The 27,846-nt window shown below is 44.5% G+C and overlaps 1 protein-coding gene across 5 annotated transcripts in view; it reads left to right on the top strand.

The window, feature by feature from the left end:
* The window catches only part of EWSR1 (EWS RNA binding protein 1), a 71,651-nt gene that overhangs the window by 15,734 nt on the left and 28,071 nt on the right, over positions 1-27,846 (top strand). For all 5 annotated transcript variants that reach the window (XM_073554097.1, XM_073554096.1, XM_073554100.1 and 2 more), the window contains exons 5-6: positions 13,192-13,378; positions 26,106-26,273. In XM_073554097.1, the coding sequence (XP_073410198.1) occupies positions 13,192-13,378; positions 26,106-26,273 (355 nt within the window). The remainder of the gene's footprint in view (positions 1-13,191; positions 13,379-26,105; positions 26,274-27,846) is intronic.

Raw genomic sequence — 27,846 nt, 5'->3', positions numbered from 1 at the left:
GAGAGACGGGTCCCTTCAGGGCACCGCTCTCCCCGCACCAGCAACAGATGGGAACATGGAGTGTCGCCTCCACGTACCCCCTTCTGAAGCCAGGCTACAGCCGGACAACAGCCCTGTCCCACCGTAGGGGATTGAACCCCCTTGGATGTACAGAGACCCTCATGGCATCCATGCAGCCGTCACTGGTTCGCTACTGATTGAACAGCAGCGACGAATGGAGGGCCGATGGTCCCTCTCCACCTCATCAAAGGGATGGTGGATTGCTCCCTGCACCGTCCATATTTCAGCTGACCTGAAGAAGCAGAGGTCCTGAGCTGCGGTGGTCTCTGGACTGGCATGCACATTGTCGGTAAGGTGGTCCCTAGGGGAGAGGGGTATCCCTGCATCCGGCGGAATTCTTTTTCACCGCTTTAGGACTCCCTCAGCTCGCGCCTGGCCGGCGCTGTAAATTTGGTCCCCGGCTTCTGGGCGGACTAGGCTGCATGTTCTGATGGCTCCGCCCAACGGCACGACTCCGCCCACACTTCAGGCGCTTCTCGTTCTGAACGAGAAGCGCTTCTTCTACTTTTGGCGGCTATCTTTCCGGCATTTCCACCACGCACGTGTGGGACCCCAGTCAGCGGCAGCCGCAGGGCATTTTTCAGCAGCGCTGACATTAATGCTGTAAGGAGCGCAGACAGGGGACACCATCCTTGGGACACAGGGTAAGCTGCAAAAAGCCCTAGCTTAACCCCTTCTCTGCAGTACTGGCCTATATTTCCTGATTGCAGGGTTCTACAAGTGTACACTATGTCACAATCTAAGGCATCCAAGAAAGCTGACAAAATGTTTTTCGCCTCATGTACCACCTTCCATACTCCTTTGCCTGGGGCCACAATACTCCATTCTGCACGGTTTGTGACCCTGCATGCGTTCAGGAGCCCTCTTTCGCGGCCGACCTTAGTGGACCTAGCCCCCCTGAGTGGGCCACGTATCTGTCACGGTCTATGGCTTCTATCGCCAAGGCGATAGTCTCTCCAGGACCCCTCCTCGAGTTAGGGCATTCGTCTGCCTTATGTGAAGAGCCCCTCTGCTGTGTAGGAACAGTCAACCAGCAGGGGTCGTTCTTATCAAAAAACAGACCCATACCACGTCCCCCGAGCACACTCGTGCTTCGGCATCCTTCAGTTCTGTTTCTTGCTCCCCCTCTCCAGGGGTTCGCAGCAAACACAATTCAGATTTTGAGTCTGAAGTGTCCATTGGCCTGAACTCGCAGGAGTATCAGGAGACCGTAAACACCCTCATAGATGCAGTCATAAAGACTCTGAGGGTGGAAGAGGACTCGACGTCTATCCCAGAGCACGCGGTGCCTTTTAAAAGGACCAAACGTTCTCATAGGGTGTTCGTCGATCACCCCGAATTTAAGGACATTGTTCAAAGACACAGGGAATGACCGGACAAATGTTTCACAGGGCAAAAGCCCCTTGAAACAAGATACCCCTCTGTCCCTGATCTAAGTAAAGATTGGATGGTCGCCTTTAGTGCATCCTCCCGTGTCACGCCTCACATCCAAAACTCTCCAATTCTTGTCTGATGGCTCCTCAATCAAGAATCCCAATGACCGTCAGATTGAAGGCCTCACTTGGTCAGTCTTTGAAGCCTCTGGCTCTGCACTCACCCCATCCTTCGCGGCGACCTGGGTGGCTAAAGCCAGCCACGTAAAGCCACATTGGGCAGAGGCTTTGACTAAAGCCATTCAGGACAGTAACCTTACTCCTGAGACAGCAAGTCTTGTAACCAGATTGCTCAGGCCGGGGACTGTGGTTCATGCCTTTCTTGATGTAGCAAACTGTGCTGCGCTGGCAGCCACAAACGCCATCGCCATCAGGAGGGCATGATGGCTCGGAGTGGCGAGCGGATTCTGCTTCAAAAAAGTCCTTAACTTCTCTGCTTTATGAGAGCGGTCGCTTATTTGGAGAGAAACTGGATCAACTTACCTCTGATGCTACTGGAGGGAAAAGTACATTTCTTCCCCAGCAAAGGCCTAGTCGGCCTTTTCTGAGTCAACAACAAGGTTGGTTCCGGCCTTTTTGCCGCAACACTAGCTGGTCCTCCACGGCCACCTCTTTTGGATCGGGACTTCCTTCGCGTAGGGACAGAGGCTCCCAGGTCTCCTATAGACCCAACCATTCCTGAAAGAGCAGGCCAAAACAATCTCTAAATCCAAAGGATCCGCATCCCATAGATTCTCTGTGAAGTGACTCGTTAGGGTATCCGGTGGACACCAACAAAGTAGGCGGCCGCCTGCTTTTGTTCTGTCAAGCCTGGCTCTTGGTCATTCACGACAAGTGGGTCAAAGATCTGGTGTTTTACAGATACAAAATAGTTTTTCTCGCCCTCCGACGCTTTTTTCCAGTCCTGCCCTCCCAAAACGGGCACGGGCAACGTCCTTTTTCCAAGCCATTGATGCACTCCATGAGGACTGAGTCGTTCTGGTTCCGCAAGATGAAAGGTTCGAGTAGTACCCCTTGAACCTATCAATAGTTCCAAAGAAGGACTGAACATTATGGCCCATACTGGATCTAAAACTGTTAAACGAGTTTGTCCGTTTGTCCGTCACCTCGATGGAGAAAGGGAAGTTGTTCATAGCATCCATTGACATCCGGGATGCTTACCTTCATATCACGATCATTCCTCCACAATAAAGTTTCCCATACTTTGCCTTTCGAAAAGAACACTTCCAATTAACTGCCTTGCCCTTTGGCCACACCACCGCCCCCAGAGTGTTCACCAAGGTCATGGTCGCCGTCATGTCCATTCTACACTCTCGGGGCATAGTGGTTTTACCATACTTGGACGACCTGCTAATCAAGGGACCGTCCTTTCAGGCCTGCGCAGAATGCGTATCACCGTGGATACTTCCTCGCCTGGGCTGGAGGATAAACTTAAGCAAGTTGTTTCTGATACCAGCTCAGCAGATATTCTTTTTAGGGATGATCCTGGACACTTCTCAAGGATTGGTGATTCTCCCCCAGACAAGGTCTCAGATCCTCTCCCGCCCCTTTGCTCACTCCATAAGATTCAGCATGGGGATTCTGGGCAAGATGGTAACAGCGATGGAGGCGGTTCCATTCGCCCAACTACACCTCTGTCCTCTGTAACATGCGCATCTGAAGGCCTGGGACAGGAACCAGTTTTCCCTCGACCGTCGATTCCGTCTGTCCCGGTGGGTCGGACAGACACTCAGGTGGTGGACGTTGAGAGCTTCACTGGATCAGGGGAAATCCTTCCGGTTTGTTGGCTAGTGGTAACCACCGACGTGAACCTTCATGGCTGGGGGGTCGTCTTCAGTCACCACATGGCCCAGGGATGCTGGTCTGCTCTGGAGTCGTGTCTTCTTATCAACATCCTGGAGATGCGAGCAGTCAGATTGGCTCTTCTGCGGTTTCCTCTTCTCTCGGCTTGTTCCATCCGAATTCAGTCAGACAACACCACGGAGGTGGCGTACATCAGTTGTCAGGGGGGCACCCGCAGCAGGAGGGCCATGCGCGAAGAAGCTCACATTCTCAAAAGGGCCTAGAGGAACCATGCGGTCATTTTAGCTGTTCACATCCCGGGAGTAGAGAATTGGATGGTGGATTTTCTCAGCTGTCAGGGTCTTGCCTTGGGAGAATGGTCTCTTTATCCTGAAGTTTTTCAGCTGATTTGTCAGTGCTGGGGGATGCCGGATGTGGATCTGATGGCCTCAAGGGAAAATGCCAAAGTTCCAGAGTTCATAGCTTGCTATCGCGACCCAGTGGCCATTGGGCTGGATGCACTGGTCCTCCCGTGGCATCAGTTTCGTCTCCCGCTACTTCCGTCTGTCATCAGGAAAATCAGAGCAGAAGGAATTCCAGTGATCCTGATCGCTCCAGATTGGCCACGCCGAGCTGGTACAACTCATCGCCGACATTCCCTGGCAGTTGCTGGATTGTCCAGATCTGCTTTCCCAGGGTCTGATTTGCCACCAGAACTCGGGGGCCCTGTGTTTAATGGCCTGGCAGTTGAATTCTGGGTTCTAACATAAGCCGGGTTCTCCCAACAGGTGGTTTCCACCATGATTTAGTGCTCGGAAGCCCGCGTCGATGTGCATCTATCATTGGATCTGGAAGGTTTTTCTCATGGTGTAGAGACAGTGGACCTTCTCCCCTCTTTTTCCATTCTTTCCATCTTGGAATTTCTCCAGGCTGGTCTGGAGTCTGGTCTTGCGCTTAGTTCCCTTAAGTGCCAGATTTCTGCCTTATGTGTCTTGTTCCAACACAGGATGGCTACCAGATTACAGGTGAAGACCTTCATTCAGGGGGTTTCCCATGTGCTGCCTCCCTATAAAAAGGCTGTTGGAGTCATGGGACCTTTAATCTGGTCTTGGGTGTCCTACATGATGATCCTTTTGACCTCCTACAGGACGTTTCACTGACTTTTTTCTCTCTTGGAAAGTAGCCTTTCTGGTGGCGATAATGTCAATCAGACGAGTCTCTGAGTTGGCGGCCCTGTCTTGCTGAGCCCCCTTCCTGATTTTCCACCAGGACAAGGTAGTTTTAAGAACGTCCCCGTCTTTTCTGCCTAAAGTTGTCTCTTCCTTTCATCTGAACGAGAACATTGTTTAGCCTTCATTTTGACCAGTGCCAGTCCATCGTATCGAGAAGGCTCTCCACACTAGATGTGGTAAGAGCTCTTAGAAGGTACGTCTCGTGGGGTCTAGCAGTCTCAAAGGCTACAATAGCTAGGTGGATTCGCTCAGTGTTCCAGGAGTCCTACCGTGTCAGAGGCAAGCCTATCCCAGCAAGGATTAAGGCACACTCCACTCAGTCGGTGTTCGCTTCTTGGGCCATTTGGCACCAGGCGTCGACAGAACAGGTCTGCAAAGCTGCAACGTGGTCCAGCTTGCTCACCTTTCTGCAAAGCACTACAATATTCCCTCTAAGGCTTCTTCAGATGCGGCCCTTGGCAGACGATTTCTGCAGTCAGCAGTATCACATCTGTAGTTTGATGGTACACGAGGACTCAGCTGTGTGCTCCCCACCCGGGGACTGCTTTGGGACGTCCCATGGTCCTGTGTCGTGTAAACCCCCCCCCCCCCCCCAATGAGGCGAAGGAGAAACAGGGATTTTGTGTACTCACCGTAAAATCCTTTTCTCCAAGCCAATCATTGGGGGCCACAGCACCCAACCTGTTAGCCTGACGGCTTGTTTGTTCTTAAGTTTGACATATTGTATTTTTGTTTGATAGTTATGAGCTCCCACTGTCTTGGCACCAAACTGGTTCAATCTGAGCCAGCAGGAGGGTGTATACTGCGGAGGAGGAGCTAAAAAATTTTCTATGTTTACTTAGTGTCCTCCTAGTTCCTAGTGGCAGCAGCATAACACCCATGGTCCTGTGTCCCCCAATGATTTGCTTGGAGAAAAGGATTTTACGGTGAGAACACACAAAGCCCTGTTTTCCAGAGCTTTTCTACTACCAGTAATGTGGAAGCCCCCTATATTTCTGTTAACTGATCTGAGTGGGGTCTTGCTATTTTTTTGTAGCTTCAGTTGAAGCTTTTATTGTGAACTTTTGATATAACATTTTGGATCACATTTATCCTGCGCTCTATGCTGAGCACATACATTGGGGTTTCCATTTAAATCTCCCAGTGACGTGATTCATATGAAACCCCCAAAGGATCCATTCACTATGAGGCAGCAGAGTTACTCTGGACTCCTCAAGAAGAAAAAATGGAGCACTCACCCGGTCTTGTTAAATTCCTTTAATCTACATTAGATGATATCAACATCTTAAAGTGCATGGTGCGGTGTGTAGGAGACAGGGGGAGTGACCAAGCCTGACGGACGACGACCATTTTGCACTGATGCTGCGATTCTACATGCACTTTGAGATGTTGATATCATCTAATATGGATTAAAGGAATTCAACAAGAAAGACTGGGTGAGTGCTAGATTTCTTTTCTTCTGGTCTGTGCAGTATATCATTACTGTGTAAGCAGAGGTGTTTAATACTATAAGTGAGGTATCACTTGAAGTGAAAGTACAGTCATCAACTGATATATTTGGTGCCTAAGTCTTCTAAGTGGACATATATCATTTTTACTATGGCCTCCGTCTGGCCTCTTTTCAGCAATTTCCTTTTCAGAAGAGCACAAAGATTGCTGACGGCACTTTTATGCATTCTTAAAAAGACTGACACTGCTGGATCATATGCCAGACGGCATCCACAGTGCCTCCATCTGAATCACCCCTTTCAGAGATTTACACGGAAACCCCAAAGTAAGCGATCGTAGAGCGTAGGTTACATTTGAGCAGAGCCTTACTGTGATCTTTGGGAGGCAGAATGAACAAATCAGCAGCAGGTGAAGAATTGTGTTTTTTTTTTTGTTTTGTTTTTTTTTTTGTTTTTTTTTTATGCCTTTCCTCGTGCAATGTAAGTGATTAAACGACTTTATTTTTCGGGTCGGTGAGATTACAGCGATACCATATTTATGTAGTTTGGCTTTTTTTTTTGTTTTTTTCTGATGCCTCCCCCACCCTTTGTTTTTTTTTCCATAAAGATGCTTATTTATGGGTGTAAAGTTTTTTTATTTTTTTTACATCCCTCTGTGGAACTTTTATTACTCTGATAACTGGCATAATACATTATACATATCAGTATTACACTGACAGAAACCTCTTAGACCATGTTCCTGACATGGACTAAGCTGGCTGGCATCGCTGGTAGACCCGGAGGTTATGAAGAACTGTGGTTGCCATGATGATGTTGTGGGGGGTGCAGATTGGTTATGGAGCCTCCTAAATGTTGCAGCATTTAGAGGTTCAAACAGCCGGGGCTCAGCTATCGCGTGATGGCTTCCGGCAGTGATCGTACTGGCCCAGCTCCTGTCACTCACGGTCGCCATGACATACCTATACGTCATTGGTCGGCAACCCCTGCCCCACCATGACGTATAGGTTCATCAAATATCATGAAGGGGTTAAAGGGAATGTCAGTAGGATCAACCCTTCTAAGTAGTCTGTATGAACATGTAGGTCATAGGAAGTTGAATAAAATGAGACTGATCTGCATGAGAATCTGCCTGCAGAGATTTTGCATGAAGGGCAGAGTAACTAGTGACTTATAATGACCGCTCTCTGATCTCAGTGCAGAACTGTGGTTTTATAACTGACACATCTGCAGGTTCCTCTCAGCTTCCATCTCACAGGCAGACAGGGCTGCAATATTGTGGCAATACAGAACTGAGAGAGAAGCAAAAAATGTGTTGAAGAGATATTTCTGTTCTCCTGTTCTGGTACGTGTCTCACACTGGTAACTCCCGCTATCATTTACTATAATACCGATAATATCGGGTATCTAGGGACGCACGTCCCTTGGATACCCGCTGTGTACGTTAGTTACCAGCTTCCTGCATCAGTGCGCTGGTTACTAACGTGCACTGCGACGCCGGGCGGCGCTGTGCTGATTGCTGGTGAAGCTGTCTGTTTGACAGCTCACCAGCGATCACATAGTGATTCACCAGCGATCCTGACACATTGATATCGTTGTCAGGATCGCTGGTGAGTTGCTATGTGACTCCAGCTTTACATATAAGAAAAACATGGCTCTCTCTGGAATAAGACAACTGATTACTGATATCAAGGTGTCATCTTATTCAGCTTTCTATGACCTATATGCCTGTGTAGATGGCGTTAGGTCCCGTTACATTTAGCGATACACCAGCGATCCCGACAACGATACGACCCGGTCAGGATTGCTGGTGCATCGCTAAATGGTCGCTAGTGAGCTGCCAAACAGGCAGCTCTCACTAGCGATGCAGCAGCGGTCGATACTTACCTGTCACACGCAGCGAGTGTGACGTCTTCTGCCCGCGTCCATGGAGTCGCTCGTCGGCGCCAGCAGGAAGCCAACGAGGAGAAATGGACCATCCCGTTCTCTTGCGATCAGCGATATCCAGCGGGGAGCCGGGTCGGAGATAAGTGTCACATGTAGCGAGATCGCTACCAATATCAATGTTGCGTCACAAAATCTGTGACGCTTTAGCGATATTGCTAATGTGTGAAGGGGGCTTTAGGTTGGGTTGATCCTATTGACAGATTCTCTTTAAATTGGGTAACAATGGAATGGTGAACCACTGAATTTTAAGAAGATGATGCACCATTGTTTCTTGAGATTTTACCTCTATAACCTTCCTTTCATAGCTTCTAGTCCCAATATGTACAAGGTGCATTCTTTAACTTAAACAGATATCTCTTGTATTATATTCTCATTGCTTATGACGACATACGTTTATTGCAGTAATCTAGATAAGTGAGAATAATATCCCAAAATTAGGCAAATAATAGAATTGTAGAATAATTGTCACTTTGTTAAACAATTAAAGTCGCAACAGACATGATGTAATCAAGACTGGGGAAAGGGAATAATTGGGGTGGGAAAGATTAAAATAAGTGGGAAGGAGATGAGTGTGCACTCAGTACAAGATAAGGAACATCCTTGCTCTATACTTGCATTTAGCCAGGCTATGCCCGGACGGGCTCCGGCCCTGGAGTATGTATAACTCGTACATACACTCCGGTTCCGGCTCAGAAACTGGCGAATCCTTGCATTGTACAGTGTGTATGCTGGGGGGACTCTTAAGTCTGCAGTCACACAGAGTGACTGCAGGCTTATCAATTTGTACCAGACAACCCCTTTAAAGGAAACCTGTCAATAGATTCATGTTGCCTGAGACACAGCCAGCATGAATCCGCCTGGCTGAGGCTTTTCATACTTGTAGAAACAGGATGTGGTCTATACGGAGAGAATTCACTTGTCCCTTGCTGTTTCTTGCTGCTCTTTGCCAGTTGATTGAGAGGTCTTTTGTGTTTACTAGGGATGAGCAAATGGCTTCGGATAACTCCTTATCCAAGTAGCTATAGGGCTTACCGAATAGCTGCATCGGGAACCCGGATACCTGGAGTGCCCCCGATCAGTTCGGTGCCACAGCTGCATGCGTCACGACTGTGTGACAGTCACTATACATGCATGGAGAGCCCAACATGCCCATTCAGCTTGCTGATCTGGGTCATCCTCATTGAGATGCTGCAGGAGCTCGATTTAGTAAGGGTGCCATTTGTGAGTAGCTAATATCCACCGAAGGGATGTTCGACTGATGCCAGATCGACGCACTGAATTTGCAGAATGGGCAAAACAAAAATTGGAACAGGACCTCCCCAGTTTACACAGAACATTGTTCAGTGATGAGGCACACTTTTTTGGGTGGGCCATTTATACGGATACACCTAAATAAAATGGGAATGGCGACAGTTTTCTTGCGTAGGGTGTCTTGCATTGAAATCTGCTGCAATGACCCGAGTACTGCATTCACCAGACATCAACACAATTTCTATCTGCTCCTCACATGTTATCCTCTGCGACATGTCAATGGCTGTAAACAGAGAAACTTGTCAATAACTCATGGAAGAATAAAGTTAAGTTAAAACCAAGCACACCATTCTTTTTCTTGTGAAATTCTCAATAAGTTTGTGTCACATGACCCTCTTCCCATTGGAAAAAATAAAGTTAAATCCAAAATGGCTGCCATGGTCACCACCCAGCTTGAAAAGTTTCCCCCCTTCCCATATACTTATGTGCCACAAACAGGAAGTTGATATCACTAACCATTCCCATTTTATTTAGGTGTATCCATATACATGGCCCACTCTGTATATTTCACCTATTTGTTTTGTGTGTGTAAACATTATAAATTTGAACATGGTATGTAATGATATTATGGTCTTCAATGCAGAATGAAAGAGGTTGAACAAGGAAATTACATCACTATTTTTTTTTTTTTAAATATATCTTTATTTAGCTTACAAAAACGCATGAAAATCCGCATCAAAAACGTGCGGAATTTTAACTGCGTTTTCTGCCAAGAGAGGCAGAAATTTCCATAAGCAAATCTGCAACGTGCTCACAGCCTTAGGGTATGTGCAAGCGCTGCGGTTTTGGCCCTGCAGAACTGCAGCAGTTCCGCTGACATGGTACTTTACCATGTTAGCCTATGGGTTTTCAAAACCGCAGTGCTCACGCTGCGGTTTTTTACCTGCAGAAAAGCTGCGTGTTTTTTTTCCGCAGTATGTCAATTGTTTCTGCGGATTCTGCTGCAGTTTGCCACCTATTCCATTGTCCAGGTGTCAAACCGCAGGGCAGAACCGCAGGTCACTTTACCTGCGGTTCTGCGGGAAAAAACCCGCAGGTGAATCTGCAGTGTGTGCACATACCCTTAAAGGCATGGAAATTCAAAGTTGGAGAATTGAGAAATTTTCAAGGTTTTCGACAAATTTCTGTTTTTTCACAGATAGGACTTGTGTTTATCAAAGAAATGTTATCCCTGTCATGAATTGCAATAGGTCACGAGAAAACAATGGCAGAATCACCGGGATGCATAGTTGTTAGAATTGTAAAAATTGGCCTGTGATTAACGTGCAAACCACCCTCAAGGGTTAAGGTTGTAGGTAGACACAAGTCCATAAACTTCAACTTATAGCCTTACCTATTGATCCACAGGAAAGGAGAAAAAAAAAAAAAAAGATGCTAATTGCCTTAAATTTAGGGGAGAAAAAATCCTGACTTCACATAAAGCAATAGGATCAATGTTCCATCACAGAATACAGCACCCTATAATCTGTGATTATATATTCAAGAAAAGCATACAGGACCTCCTTGAATTTTCTTAGAGAATTAAAACATGTGGCAGAACCATAGTCTTGCTGCTCTTGCAGTAAAGAATCGCTATCATTAGACCTTGTTGCAGATATAGAAACATCATTTGAAAGATCTCATGTATTTGTACAACGTAATAAAATTCCTGCTAAACCTTTTTTCTAAAATGGATAACCCAAAGTTTGATAGCCTGTCTTGATACTGCATGTCACCCATTCCCTTATTAACCTCACTAACCCAAAATTTTACACCGTATTCTAAAACAGTGAGTGTATCCTGAGCAACTATGCCTGCTATTGCATATCATGATTTACTTACTTTGACAGCAGTTGCCTGGCACTGGTCACTAAAGCTTTATTTGCTGTCAACCTACACTTCCAAATCTGTCACACTTTTACCCAGTGCTTTACCATTTAGTGCATAAATTGTATGACTTCCTCAGCCCAATTACATGAGATTACATTTGTCTACATTAAATTTAATTTGCCATTTCTCAACCAAGCCTCCACCTTAAATAAATCCCTCCAATATTACCATAAATTATGCTCCTGTCAGTTACCTTACTAGTTACCTGGCATACTCAGATTGGGCCAGGGTTACTAGTGGGGTACCACAGGGTTCTGTATTGGGCCCCCTACTATTTAATATATTTATTAATGATCTAGTGGATGGCTTACACAGTAAAATATCAGTATTTGCAGATGATACAAAACTATGTAAGGTAGTTAACACAAAGGAGGACAGTTTGCAACTACAGACAGATTTGAGTAAATTGGAGAATTGGGCTGAAAAATGGCAAATGAGGTTTAACACAGATAAGTGTAAGGTTATGCACATGGGAAGGAGAAACAGATGCTACAATTACTTACTAAATGGGAAACTGCTGGGGAAATCAGACATGGAAAAAGACTTAGGCATCTTAGTCAATAAGAAGCTAAATTGGAGTGTCCAGTGTCAGGCAGCTGCCACCAAAGCAAATAGGATCATGGGATGCATTCGAAGAGGTCTGGGGATACGAGATGAAAACATAATTCTCCCTCTGTACAAATCACTCGTCAGACCACACTTGGAGTATTGTGTGCAATTTTGGACGTCGGTGCTCAAGAAAGACATTACTGAACTTGAAAGGGTTCAAAGGCGGGCTACTAAAATGATGGAGTTGGTTCACTACAATACCCAGAAAGGTTATCAAGATTAGGTCTATTTACTCTAGAAAAGAGAAGACTTAGGGGAGACCTAATATATATATGTACAAGTATATCAGAGGGCAATACAGAGATCTGTCCAATGAACGGTTTGTACCAAGGACTGTGACAAGAACAAGGGGGCATTCTCTTCGTTTGGAGGAAAGACAGTTTCTGCACCAGCATAGAAGAGGGTTCTTCACGGTAAGAGCAGTGAGGCTCTGGAATTCTCTTCCTGAGGAAGTGGTGATGGCCAACTCACTGAATGAATTTAAGAAAGGAATGGATGCTTTTCTTGTATCAGTATAGAAGGTTACGATTAACAGAATATTATAGGTAGATGATTTACCCAGCTTAGGGGAAGGAATTTTTTTCCCTATGGAGAAAATTGGCTTCTACTCTGGGTTTTTTGCCTTCCCCAGGATCAACAATGCAGAACAGCTGCACTAAAAATAGGCTGAACTAGATGGACATAAGGTCTTCCTTCAGCCTTCAAAACTATGTTACTATGTTACCTTGCAGGGTTTAGTATCCTCTGCAAATATTGAATTGCTTATTTTTATGCTGTCTGCCAGGTTATTCATAAGAAGGCCCAATACTAACCCCTGTGATGCCGCACTGCTAACTGACTCGATCTGAATGTTCCATTAATGACTACTTTTTTTTTTTTTTAACCAATCTTATATGGCACTTCATCACACACCTTTTGTCCAGATAGCCAGATGGAGAGGACATCCACGGTTTTACCCTGTTCCAATCCTCTCCTTCATAGAAGCTGATCAGATTAGTTGGACAGGACCAGTCCCTTATGAAACTATCCCATAGGTTTTTGTTGGGTCAGGTGTCTTGTTGTTCATATTTTTTAGTCGTCTTTTCCACATTTTATGTATAATTGTTTTATGGATTAAAATTGCATATTTAAACTTCAGCTTTGCATTACAAAGCCACAATCAAGTTCACTGAGCAGGAAAAAAAACTTTTACTGTGTAAAACTATAAAAACATTACTTTAAGGGGTTTCACCCTTTCAGAAAGTGTCCCCGACACATCATCCTATCTGCTTCCACACTGACATTTTGAGAGTATGGAAGCAAATTACTGAGTTCTGTGGCTCTTGAGTGAGGAGTACGGTCTCTGTGGGCAGAGTGAACAACCCATTAAGGAAATTGTGTAGATCTTGCCAAATTACCTAAAATGGATAACTAGTCCCACTAAAAAAAGCTTTCATTTTATGCAGTGAGAAGAAATTTCCATAGGATGTGTTTTATAATGTATTTTCTACCATCTGCCCCTAGGTTATACTGCTCCAGCTGCACCTCAGGCTTATACTCAGCCAATACAGGGTTATGGAACAGCAGCTTATGACAGCAGCACTGCAACCACTTCAACTACCCAAGCTGCATATGCAGCTCCATCTGCTTACACTTCCCAGCCTACATACCCTTCCTACGGGCAACAACCTGCTACCACAGCTCCAGCAAGGTAAGAACAGGACTAAGGCTAGGTCCACATTGCATTAGGGGCCTGCGTTTAACACATCCGTTACACAGCGGCACTAACGCTATGTAACGGATGTGTAACGCCCCCATTGGCCGCAATAATAACGCATCCTAACGCATGCCGATAATGCGTTACTTTACGACGCACCCTCAAACGCGTTCGCTGTGCATAGACCTGTATGGCTAACGCATGGTAGCGAAATGCTACCATGCATTAGCGCATACCATTAGTGCTAGGGCACAAGATTTCAAAATTGACATCAGCGTTGGCGCATCCATTTAACGGATGCGTTAAACTGATGCCCCTAACGCAATGTGGACCTAGCCTAAAGCTTGTTTATTTTCACAGCTATTTTGTTCTGGCAGTATTGTTGAAATGTGTGACAAAACCCTATTGTCTCAACCTGTCTGAATCTTAACTTTAATATCTTCTCATGGTAGTAAGTTTTCACCTTACTGACCAGGCAGAACTTTTCAAATCTGACTTGTCACTTTGTCATTTTGTGGTGGTAACTCTGGATTGTATCTGCATAACACATTTGATTTTTTATTTTCTCATGACACCTGTACTTTAAGTGGAATATTTTAAGTTGTATGCTTTTAAAAATATTTGAGATTTGATACATTTTGAAGAAAAAATGCCACTAAACTTTTGATATTTAAGTCATTGTTGCGGAGGGTTTTTTTTCCCTGCAGGCAAAAACTGCTCTCTTGGCAGTAAAGAAGCTGCTTACAAAACGCGCTTTTTTTTTTTTTTTTTTTTTTTTTTTTTTTTTTCCAGGATCCCAAAGTTCAGCTTTGCTTCCACCGCAGAAGTATGAACAATGCTAGGTGTTAGGTCAGCAACGCAAGACATGTGAAACCATAAAACAATTTTTTTTGGGGAAAAAAAAGCAATTTTATGAAATTTAGTTGAAAGACTATTTTTTTTCAGACACAAAATAACTTCTGAACAAAAAAAACTTAACAAAAAAATACACAATTACAATTGTAACAGTTGGGGGAGGTGAATTGGTTGTGTTCTTTAGCCCAAACAAGTCTCTTCTGCTTGTTGCCTGTCCTTGGCAGTGGTTTCCTAGCAGCTATTTTACCATGAAGGCCTGCTGCACAAAGTCTCCCCTTAACAGTTGTTGTAGAGATGTGTCTGCTGCTAGAACTCTGTGTGGCATTGACCTGGTCTCTATTCTGAGCTGCTGTTAACCTGCGATTTCTAAGGCTGGTGACTAGGATGAACTTATCCTCCGCAGCAGAGGTGACTCTTGGTCTTCCTTTCCTGGGGCGGTCCTCATGTGAGCCAGTTTCTTTGTAGTGCTTGATGGTTTTTGCCACTGCACTTGGGGACACTTTCAAAGTTTTCCCAGTTTTTCAGACTGACCTTAATTTCTTAAAGTAATGATGGCCAATCGTTTTCCTTTACTTAACTGCCTTTTTCTTGCCATAATACAAATTCTAACAGTCTATTCAGTAGGACTATCACCTGTGTATCCACCAGACTTCTACACAACTGATGGTCCCAACCATATTTATAAGGCAAGAAATCCCACTCATTAAACCTGACAGGGCACACCTGTGAAGTGAAAACCATTTCCGGTGACTACCTCTTGAAGCTCATCAAGAGAATGCCAAGAGTGTGCAAAGCAGTAATCAAAGCAAAAGGTGGCTACTTTGAAGAACCTAGAATATAAGACATATTTTCAGTAGTTTCACACTTTTTTGTTAATTATATAATTCCACATGTGTTAATTCATAGTCTTGATGCCTTCAGAGTGAATCTACAATTTTCATAGTCATGAAAATAAAGAAAACTCTTTAAATGAGAAGGTGTGTCCAAACTTTTGGTCTGTACTGTGTGTGTGTGTGTGTGTGTGTGTGTGTGTGTGTGTGTGTGTATATATTATAAATTTTTTTATATCGATGTCAAGATATACAATAGTATCTATGACAAATATAATGTGGAATATTAAATAGCCTTATTTTTTAAAGAATATATACAAGAATAGAATGAAAAAAGTGATGAGAAAAAAAGGACATGTATGCCCAGCCCAAAGAAGCTATGGGATAAGAATAAACGTGGCCCCAAAATAGGGATGTTCATGCAAATTTAAGTCCCAAAGATGTAAAAGAGCCTAAAGATATAAAATGAGAACATGGGACGGTATGGTAAAAATGTGTACAGATCCAAATTGTTTAGGCAAAAAGCCAATATCCTAGTGAGCGCACATGTTAATTCTCTCCCAACAGTATATCAAACAAGTTTTAACCATAATGGCATGACCAAATACTGTCCATGATTCAAAGAGGGATTTTCCAATGATGACTGTACCCACATAGGATAAAAGACTTAAAACCAATGAAGACCCCAAATGAAAGGCTGCCTCTTAGTTGGATTGAATCCAGTTCCAAAGTAGGTATAGGTAGGTGCCAATTGGAAGTGCAGAAAACTCCATACTCGCAGACGAAGGATGCAGCTAGGGCAATTCCACCGTTGGCCCAGAAACCCTGTAAACAGCAATTCTTCATTAAGACCTGTTGTAGTAGAACCCAGATTAAAAATCCAGCGAGACTCAGATTGCAGTAATAATTTCTTGGGTCAACCACCCCTGTTTGAAACTATAATTTTTTTCCAATCCCACCACCTGAATGTTAGCAGTCTTACCAGAATGAGAAGTAAGGAAATGGGATGCCACAGAAGTTAGTCTTTCCTTTTGATAAATCAGACGAGGCCAAATTGATAGTGGAAAAGTTCTTCTGGATTCTACGCCGCAACTCTTGGGATGTTTGACCCACATATAAACCTGTGGGCAAGGACAGATCAAAGCGTAAATAACGCAGCTCGTTTTACAATTAATATAAGCTTTTAGTTTGTGTTTTGTTGCGTTCAGGGGATTAACAAATACCCCACTAGTTGGACACATATGAGGACAAATATTGCAGTTGCAACATGCAAAGGACCCTCTCAGAATAACTCCACTATTTAAGACTGTCTGTTTAGTATAATGGCTCCTAGTAAGTAGATCTTTAAGATTGGGTGCTCTTCTGGCGTCAGGAGGGGCTGATCACGAATACTGGAAGTCTGAAGATCTGTGGTCAAAATACCCCAGTGTTTCTGTAAAATCCCTCTCACCTGTGTCCAGGGAATATTGAATCTGGTAATGATCCATGGCTTGTGATCCATTGACTTATCACGAGCAACCAATAAGGAGTCCTGGGTTTCGGTCCTAACACGTTGGTAGGCTGTAGAAATAGTTTTGCGTGGATAATTCCCATTTTAAAAACGATAAGTTAATTTAGAGGCCTCGCAACGAAAATCATCATTCATACAGTTCCTTCTGATCTTTAAAAACTGTCCAGTGGGCACACCTCTTCTTGTATGGAGCGGATGGAAGCTCCGGGTAGTCCAGGAGGCTATTTGTGGCCGTAGGCTTACTAAAGAGAGTGGTGGAGATGGTGCCATCCATCAAAGAAACCCTGAGGTCCATTACTACTGGTTTTGCACCTCCCTTTATTTGTATGTGCTATAGTGCGCTCAATTTTCATATACAATGGTGTAGTGTGCATGCTTACAGTAGTGCTTTCTCTTTTTTGCTCATTGTATCCATTACTTCTGGTTTTGCACCTCCCTTTATTTGTATGTGATATAGTGCGCTCAATTTTCAGAGTGTTTCCCACACTGTTACACAGGTGTGTGAGAAATACCATAGGAAGCCGGTAAAACGCAAAGCAAAAACTCAGCAAGTCCGCAAAACTTTCTATACCTGCATTTTTGCTGCAGATTTGACTGACTCATGAAGTTAATGGGTGGAGAAAACAATTGACATGCTGCAAAAAACCCCACAAACTGCACACTGAAATATACTGATCATGTGCACAACTCTTCAGGGTTTTCATTGGTTTCCATTGCGGTTTTGGACCATTTCCGCATGGAAAAAACTCCACGAAAACTCATCTTGTGCACATAGCCTTAACCCCTTAGTGACGGAGCCAAATTTTAAAAATCTGACCAGTGTCACTTTATTGGTAATAACTCTGGAACACTTCGACAAATTCTAGTGATTTTGAGATTGTTTTTTTTCGTGACACATTATACTTTATGATAATAGTAAATTTAGGTCGATATGTTTTGTCTATAAAGAATATCAGAAATATGACAAATGTAAAAATAAGCAATTTTCAAACTTTAAAATAGTCAAGGGAGCTAAGCGCAATTAAAGGTACAAAGCTGCAGGTTACAAGACAAAACCACCTAGTTTGTCCAATAAAAACAATTAAAAAAATGTATAGTTTGGGGGTGTGGCCTGGCAGGCAATGTGAAAGGATGCAGGGTCTGTTTCTCCCTCTGGTGCCTGGAGTAATTCGCAGCCCCGCTGACACCACTGATATCCTCAGCCAGACGATCATATAGACAAGGGGGGAGACTACCTGCAGCTGCATTCTGAAGCCCTGGTGAGGAGCCATGTCCCGCAGGAGACAGAAAGATGCAGGAAGGGGAGATGTACTCAGCTCACAAGATGGAGCTGAGGCCAGGAAGGAGGCGGAGAGAGCCAACACTGAATGTCAGACATATGGAGGATGCAGCTAAGCTGAAGAAGTTTGCTAGAACTGAGGAGGATTCCCTGCGATCTGGAGGTAAACAAGGGGAGGAGGAGGAGAATGATTCAGAGGATTCCCTCGGAGAGATGGGGGAGGAAGAGGAGCAGCCGCGAAATGGAGGAGCTGTGGTGGGGGCAGGTGAGACCCATAAGGCAGGGGAAGATCATGAGAATCCCACACTGAAGGACATATTTGCTGCGGTCTCCTTCTGTAAGAATGCCTTAACCACGCTGACACAGCAGGTTCTGGGAATTCAATCTGATTTAAAAAAAATATGAAAAAAAGCTGATAAAAGAGGTAGAAAAGCGAGTGGGGCAATCAGAGGACCACATCACTAACCTCCAGATAGCAGAAAAAAAGGTTCGCTCAGCAAATCTCTGAAATAGTGGGCAAAAATGATGATCTAGAGAATCGCTCTAGACTTAATAATATAAGGATTGTTGGCCTCCCAGAAAAATCCGAAGGGAGAAACCCCACAGAATTTATGGAAGAGTGGCTCAGGGAGAAATTTGGCACAGATACTCTGACCAAGTTTTTTGCTGTGGAGCGTGCAGAGTTCCCATGCAGCCACAACCACCGGGTAGGGGACCACGCACTATGCTTGCTAAGCGTCTCCATTATAGGGATAGAGACATAATTCTAAGGAGGGCGAGAGAGATGGGGGATCTTGCCATGAATGGTGAAAAAGTAGCTATCTACCCAGACTTTTCTATTGCAGTCCAAAAACAGCGTATGCAATTTGGAGGAGTGAAGAAGCGTCTTAGAGAGCTGGGAGTGCAGTACTCCATGATTTTCCCGGCTAAACTAAGGGTGGTGGCGCTTGATAAAGTACAATTTTTCATCGATCCGATAGAAGCTAACCAATGGATTGACATTAATGCGCATAAACTCCGGGGGAAGACATGATCTGGAATTGATTGATTAGTCAAGAGGGCTATGCCTGAGATGGTCGGCTGAGGACATATTACATCTTTCAGTGTCTCGCAAGGAATTCTTAACCGTTTTTTTTCCTGTCGAAGAACTGATTTTTGGTAGGCTTCGGCCTTATTCCTGGTTTTCCTGTCTGTGTGTTTTTTTGTTTTTTTTTTTGGTTTTTTTTGCCATCCGTTCTTTGGCCCTTTTATTATACGCCTCTTGATCTCCTGAATATGATCATCTTTAGATCCACTGGCATATGGTTGAGATTGAGGCTTTGGTGAGGTGAGATGATTGAGATTTGGTGGTTGTCCAATGTTGGGCACAGCGGGGGTGTTTATTGTTATAGTTTCCAAAATTTGAATTGTATATGTTTTATAATATTATTGATGTTATACAATGGGATCTTCTATCCTACACAACAGGACTGGGGGGGAAGCTGGGAAGATAGTTGCTCAACGTATGCAATTAGATGAATTTAGAAGCATAGTGGGAGGGGAGGGGGGCCAGGGACCAGATTACCCAGCTCTCTTTGAGAGTGTATATACACTAGGAAGGAGGGGGAGAAGAGGAGGAGGGGGATGGGTGAAGGGGAGGGTCAGGGAGGAGGGATGGGTTCAGACAGCAAGGGGGAAAACTACACCGATTAATAATTCTAGTTATCGACACTATGGAGGGGGGGAAAATTAAGGTACTAAGTTGGAATGTTAGGGGTTTATCTGACAACTAAGAGGGCAGCTATATTCAAATATATACAAGACCAGGGCCCATCGGTGGTATGCCTCCTGGAGACTCATCTTTTACCGGACACAACGAGACACTTGAATAGGCGATGGATACAGAGGGCCTATCACTCTACTTTTTCTAGCTACGCAAGGGGGGGTATCTGTGCTGATTCATACTTCAATACAATGAGGAAATAGAGGTGCATATTGACCCGGATGGGCAGTGTGTAGTCATCAAATGTAAATTATTTGGCCACCTTATGTGCATTGCCGCTATTTATATTCAACCCCCCTACTCGAGTACTAAGCTGAGGTAGACTTGGGAATTCTCAGGAAGAGGGGGAGTATTGCCTCTTTTGATAGTGGGTGACTATAATAATGTAATACTCTTATTGGGACAGGAATAGGAGGCCGTTGGGAGTATTGAGTGATACTATAACCCCATTTGGCAATTTAGTTCGGGAAATGGGTTTGATGGACATTTGGAGGGTAAGAAATGACGGGAAACAGTGCTTCTCCTGCTATTCAGCTTCTTATAATACCCTATCCCGCATCGACATGGCATTAGCTAATGAGTTGATGAATGCAGTGGTGGGGGATGTGCAATACTTACCGAGAGTGATCTTGGACCACAGTCCCATCCTTGTGTCCATTAAACGGGAGCGTTTGAGAGGGGGGATAAGGGGAGAGTGGAAGTTACATCCGGCCTGGATACAACATATAAATATGCAGGGCATCATGCGGGAGATTGGGGAATTCTTTGTCCATAATGATAGTGCTCATCCTCTGGTGGTATGGGACGCCATGAAGGCATATCTCTGGGGAATTCTATACAGGGATATATGTAGGAGAAAGACACAAACTAAGGCTAGTTTCACACTAGCGCTTTTGAGCGCAGCGACTGCCTGCGCACGGCCGCCGCTAAGCCCTGTCGCGCCTCCGCCGGTAGCTCCGCCTACCAGTGCATGACGCTGCATGCTTCCCCTATCTTTGTCACTGGGGGCGCAGGACGTGCGCAGTATGCGTTTGGCGGCGCATGCGCCTTTTTGACGGTGAGCCGAGCGCAACCAAACTGCAGCAGGTTGCGTTTGGCGCAGTGATAAAGATAGGGGACGCATGCAGCGTCATGCGCCGGTAGGCGGAGCTACCGGCGGGGGCGGGGCTTTGCGGCGGCCGTGCGCAGGCCGTCGCTGCGCTCAAAAGCGCTAGTGTGAAACTAGCCTAAGCGAGATGAGGTGGATAGTCTGGAAGCCCTAACTAGGGCGGAAATAGAAATGGCACAGCATGCTACACCCGACACTCAACTGACACTTAGGCAGGCACATGAAAGGGTCAATAGGTTACTACTAGATAAAGCAACTAAGAAGCAGGCTTTTCAGAAGATTAGATTCTATGAAGAAGGGGGAAAAAGTTGGTCATCTATTGTCGATTATAGCTGCAGCCCAGAGAGGCAGCTCACTTATACATAGTATGGATACTGCAAAGGGGACAAGGGTTACTGAGACGCCCGAAATTCTGGAGGTCTTCGCAGGTTTTTACCAGAACCTCTATTCATCGAGTAGAATGGGAGGGGAAGGGGGGGCGGAGGCATTTCTAGGAGCGGGACTACTTCCGACACTATCTATGGATTCTATGGAAGATAGGGATAAGTTGGAGTCTCCTATCACAGTAGAGGAGTTGGAGATGGCTCTGCATGGCATGACTAATGAGGGCCCCGGGAGCAGACGGTCTTCCTGCGGAAATATACAAACACCTAGAAGAAATTCTGCTACCCAGGCTATTAATAGTGTTTAAGGAGGCTATGAAAGAAGGGATTTTGACTGCGTCTATGCGGGAGGCGGTGATGGTGGTGATTCCTAAGGACGGTAAGAATCCAGGAATTCCAGATTCATACAGGCCAATATCCTTGCTGACAGCTGATGTGAAAATACTGGCTAAAGTGCTGGCGAGCCGACTAACTGGTGTTGATACATTGATCCATATGGATCAGTCGGGGTTTATGCCCAACAGATCAACAGCAGCCAATATACGGAGACTATATATCTCAATCTGCAGTTGCCATTCGATAACCCAGGTGGGAGGGTGATAGCCTCACTTGATGCCCATAAAGCCTTTGACTCTGTAGAATGGTCATACCTGTGGAGAGTGCTGCATAGTATGGGCTTTGGTCCTCAATTTACAGCGTGGATTCAGCTATTGTATACTCAACCCACAGCTAGAGTTAAGATTAATGGGGTAATGTCCGCGGGAATACAGCTGCATAGAGGAACGAGGCAAGGCTGTCCACTGTCGCCGCTCCTGTTCGCTATAGCGATAGAGCCATTGGCGGCTGCTATTAGACGCAACAAGGCAATAAAGGGGTTTCAATATGGCGATTTGGAGGAAACGGTGGCCCTGTATGCGGATGACCTTTTTGTTATTCCTAGGGGACCCCTCGGCTTCATTGGATCATGCTGTGCAGACCATTGATGGGTTCGGTGAGATCTCAGGACTGACCATAAATTGGTCTAAATCAAGCCTATTTAAAGTGGACAAGGAGGTGGTATGGACTCAGGAAGACATAGGGGCCAACAAACTACAATGTGTGGAATGTTTAAATGTTTGGGGATACAGGTTTCAGGTTTCCCTACCGGTGACTGAGTACCTTAATACTAATCTAGTACCCCTAATGGCAATTCTAAGAACTAAGGTGGATACTTGGAACAAATTACACTTGTCGGTGGTGGGAAGGATTAATCTACTTAAAATGGTTTTAATGCCCAAGCTTTTATATATATATTACACAACTCCCCAATCTGGATACCGCAGAAAAGGTTCGGAGTCGTGAATTCACTGTTTAGGGCCTTGGTATGGGGTAAGAAACAACCTAGAATAAGGCTTGAAACCTTGCAAAGACCAAAGGATGAGGGGGGACTGGCACTGCCAAATCCGGAACTGTATTTTTTAGCTGCCCAAAGTCAACATCTCAGAGGGTGGTCTAATCAAGAGAAGGCAGGAATCAGAGGAGTGCTGGAATACGTACTAAATAGAAGCCCGTTGATACTTGGCCTAGAGGATGGGAAGATGGGTGTAATGGGAGACGGGTGTCCCACTCTGCGACTCTTAAAAGACCTGTGGAACAGACTAAAGAGGGTGAGAGGGGTGACCGGGTTGACTAGATTCACAGTTATATGGGATAATAGTAACCTCCCAGAGATTCGGAAACTTGGGAGACTGGAAGGCTGGAAACGTAGGGGGCTGACATTAATGTCTCAAATTATGGATAACGGGGAGCTGAGACCGTTTGTGCAATTACAGAGTGAGTTTCAGTTGCCGAATTCTGAATGGTATCACTGTCAGGTACGGCATGCCATTACGGCTCAAAAACTTTCCAGAAACCTGCAGATACAATCTGACATAGTGTTGGACTATATATGTGGTGGTGATGGACTTACAAAAGGGGTAATTTCTAACACCTACAAAGATATATTGCATACACATTTAATGGGGTTCCCACTTAAAGCAAGATCCAAATGGGAGGGAGAGATTGGGGTGATGACTGACGAGGTATGGGACAGCGTCCTAGAATATGTCCCCAAACTCACTGAGTGAACCAGCTAGGTTGTCCCATCTTTGTGATCCATCGTGTGTACTGTACCCCCCTTCTGATGTTTAAAATAGGGCTGAGGGACAACTGACTGTCCAAGATGTTGGGGGTCTGATGCCGATATCCTTCATATGATGTGGACTTGTCCCAGGCTATCTGCGTTCTGGTTTAATGTCATTAACAGAATAGAAGGGGCTTACGGAAGTGTTATACCCAAAAACCCACTGGTCTGCATACTGGGATATGTGGAGGAAATTGACATAGTTAATAGTGCAAAGCTTGCTATAGCCAGACTACTATATGTAGCAAGGAAGCTGATTGCGAGGAACTGGATCAGGAAAGAACCACCTTCTGGGAGAGAGTTTGTGAAACAGGTGTCTTGTATCATCCAGCTGGAGGAAAGGATATATGCTAAAAGAGGCAATTCTAAAACCTATGAGAGGTTGTGGAATCCCTGGTTACAATACGGTACAGTTAACTGATGGGAATGTGCTATATTTTACAATGCTGGTGTTGTGGATAAACCATTAATACCCGGACATAGGAACATTTCTGTTTTGTATGGCTTGATTGACAATATGGGTAAAAAGGATGACTAATGGTAAATTACGGTGTAAGAGAAATCTTATGGAGAAAAGAGTTATATAAGCTGTCTACGTGGGGGGGGAGGGTTGGGAACAGGGATGTTCAATTTGTAAATCTATTGTTTGTGGAAGATTTACTGTATATTCTGCATTTTGAATTCTGATTAATAAAAATCTATTTGATAAAAAAATGTATAGTTTAGAACTTGTGCTATGAATGTACCCTAAAATAAAATAATAAATGAATACTGCCAGCTATCTAATAAAAAAAACAAAAAAAAAACTTGATAATAAAAAGCTTAGTAATAAAAATAAGTGCCAATAAAAAGTTAACTTGGTATGAGTTCTGAAACTGGATAGATGAGTAGTAGCCTGTAGAGGAAAGTCCTCTAGGGAAAGCTGGATGATCCTCTTTTCAGAGCTAAAAAAAAAAAGTGGGTACCTTTTAAGGAAAGTCCTGTAGGAAAAGCTGGGTGATCCTGCCAATAAAGGGTTACCTTAATGTGAGTTCTGAGACTGAATAGATGAGTGGTAGCCTTTAAAGGAAGGTCCTATTGGGAAAGCTGGATAGTCCTTTTTTCAGAGCTAAAAGGAAAAGGGGTTGCTTTTTTAGGAAGGTCCTGTGAGAAAAGCTGGATCTTGCTTCATATGAAAAAAGCTCAATACCTCCGTTCACAGTTGAAACTCTCCAGTTGGTGAAGTGCTGCAGGAGATGCAAATAGGACGCTGTCCCGGCCGGTGACAGACGCCCGCGTCAGTGATCCCTGACGAAGGAATCGGTGCATTCCGTTACGCGTAGGACAACTTTTCTGGCCCCCTGTGCCTTCTCTAGCCAGTCACGTGATTGTATCATGTGACCATGACGTCACGCAAGGTCCTGCAGCAACTCTGCACCTTGCCGGCTTGTTTTTGTGCGTGGTGCTTGGACTGAAAAGAGGATCATCCAGCTTTACCTAGAGGACTTTCCTCTACAGGCTACTACTCATCTATTCAGTTTCAGAACTCATACCAAGGTAACTTTTTATTGGCAATTAGTAATAAAAAATAAGCGCTTTATTAAGTTTTTTTTTTATTACCGTATGTAGCTGATAGTATTTTATTTTAGTGTACATTCATAGCGCAAGTTCTAAACTATACATTTTTTAATTTTCAAACTTTCAATGATTATCCCTTTAATTCAAATGGTCATACCATAGCAAAACATTAATAAATAATATTTCCCACATGTCTGCTTTACATCAGCACCATTTGTAAAATGCTATTTTATTTTGTTAGCATTTTAGGAGGTTTAAAAATGTAGCAGCAATTTTATTACTTTTTCAAAGAAATTTTATAAATTATTTTTTTAGGGACCTATCCAGGTTTGAAGTGACTTGAGGTTCTATGTATTGGAAAACCCCCAAAAGTGATACTATTTTAAACCCCGCCCCTGCTATCAGGTAGTTTATTAACCCTTCAGGTGATTTTCAGGACTTAAGACAAATTGGCATGATAGGAATGAAAAAGTTGATTTTTACCATCTAAACGTCGCTGACTTTTGAACAGGTCAGTGTAGCCGGCAGACTCTAAGGCCGCTATTTGCTCATGAATTGCCATGTCAAACATCAGGACCGCACAATCATTATCTCAGGGTGCAGATGGGGATAAAGAGGGAGAAACCACTTAAATATTTATTTTTGATATAGTCACTATTGACAGCAGCATCTAAGGGGTTAAACAGATATGGACGGTGACAACACTGATCGTTTGTGATACAGCAAGTTGTCAGCTATAGTATACAGCCGACAGCTGCTGGATTGTCACCTGTATGGGGATGCTATTCTCTTATATCTCAGGTCAGTTAAAAGACGTATTGACATTAAGGTGTTAAAGAACACTAAGTGACAATTCAGTAAGGTTAAAAAGAAAAAAAAGTGTGCATAAGACTTCTGAAATCTCGTAGCTTTTGCTGGTATGGTAAAGCACAGTTTAATTTGCATTAAAAAAGCAACATGTGACCATTGCTGGGCACAGCTTTTGTGGCCTCCAGATTACTGAAAGTGTCAGTATGTTCATTTTCCTGAGCCAGTTGGAAGATGGGCCTTTCTCGAGAAGGGGTCAATAAATATTTGACACTTCATGGGTCCTGTGTGACACTTTCGTGTGGAAGTCATTACATCAAACTCAAACTAATAACATAATATGCATACTGTACAGGGAACAAATCTTCATAAATATGTCAATGTCAGTGATTGTTTCATGCTTTTGCTATATACTATAGTGGAAGCTAGAACTAAAATTTTTTTTTTTTTCCCTTTTCCTCCCCACTAGGCCTCAAGATGTAAGCAAACCAGCAGACACTAGTCAGCCTCCTCAAAGTACAGTCTCCTATGCTCAGACCGGCATGGGCTACAGTCAAAGTAGCTATAGTTATCCCCAAGTACCATCAAGCTACCCTATGCAACAAGTGACTGCTCCTCCATCTTACCCACCTACAAGGTATTGTTTTGTTCCCAATCACTCTTGTTAATATCAAGACTATTTCCCTGATGACACCATGTAACCAAAACATGTTGGGTAGCTTCACTTCTTAGCAAGTTTAGAGGTTGTGATGCTGGGAAAATATAGAACCTCACAACTGCACCACAATTAATGGAAGTTCTTTAAAGGGAACCTGTCAGCAGGATTGTGCACAGTAACCTACACAGTGTCAAGTTGGCGCCGTTATACTGTAAAATGATACCTTGGTTGATGAAATCCGTCTTGTGGCTGTTTCTTCAGTTTTGTGTTAAAGGGAACCCCCCCCGGCAGTTTTAACTAAAAGAGCCACCTTCAGCGGCTTTAAGGCTGCGCTCTGCTCTGTGAGGGTGACTCTTCCGTTTCTGACCCCCAGTAACACCGAAATATTAACTTTTATTAATTGGTCCTCATACCTACATTCAGTCCCATAGGTATGGCTTGTCCCCCTGAAGCAGCCGCCCCCCCCGCCATCAATCAGGTCTCTGCAGCGTCTGGGCCCCGCCTCCCATAGTCGTCCATCATGCCCCTGTGCTGCCGTCTGGGCCCCGCCTCCCATAGTCGTCAATCATGCCCCTGTGCTGCCGTCTGGGCCCCGCCTCCCATAGTCGTCAATCATTCCCCTGTGCTGCCGTCTGGGCCCCGCCTCCTGTCTCCTATGTCTGTGCCTGCTCTGTGAAAACAGTTCTCGGGCATGCGCAGTGTGAACTGACATCAGGCGATCACGCCTGTGTTGTGGAGGCCCCAGATCCTGCCCCGCTGTGTGTGTTATGATGTATTCACACTGCGGGGCAGGATCTGGGGCCTCCACAAAACGCAGGTGTGACCGCCTGATGTCAGTTCACGGGCAGCGCACACTGCGCATGCCCGAGAACTGTTAGCACCGAGCAGTCGCCGGCATAGGAGACAGGAGGCCAGGCCCAGACGGCAGCACAGGGGCATGATGGCCTGCTATGGGAGGCGGGGCCCAGACGGCAACGCAGGGGCATGATGGCCTGCTATGGGAGGCGGGGCCCAGACACTACAGAGACCTGATTGATGGCGGGGAGGTCGGCTGCTACAGACCATACTTATGGGACTGAATACATGTATGAGGACCTATTTATAAAAGTTAATATTTCGGCGTTACTGGCAGGGCTGTGGAGTCGGTAAGCCAAACCTGCAACTCCGACTCTGACTCCGACTCCTCAATTTCTCTTACTCCGACTCCAACTCCGACTCCACGACTCCGACTCCCACACATATTGCTTATATTTAAGTGAAAAATTTATTGTAGTACAATGTGAACCTCAGACATTTAATCATTTTTATGATCCCATAATCAAGATATTTAGAACAGAATATATATTGGTGTACTACCCGGTTTTCATTCTTTTTGGTACAGATACGATATGGATAGACAGATATGGATAAATGAATAGAGCAGATTTCTAATCTGCTTTTGCTATTGAAAACATTATCTATGAGCTCAAAAACCTTTCAGGTGATGCGGTTTTTTAAAAAGATGATCAGCTTTTGCAGCTGAAAAACGTATCCTCAAAAAACACAGGAAAAA

Source organism: Dendrobates tinctorius, unplaced genomic scaffold (assembly GCF_039654945.1).
Source record: "Dendrobates tinctorius isolate UK_male_01 unplaced genomic scaffold, ASM3965494v1 ptg000206l, whole genome shotgun sequence".
In the NCBI taxonomy this organism is placed as follows: Eukaryota; Metazoa; Chordata; class Amphibia; order Anura; family Dendrobatidae; genus Dendrobates; species Dendrobates tinctorius.
This window is presented reverse-complemented; position numbering and strand designations above follow the sequence as displayed.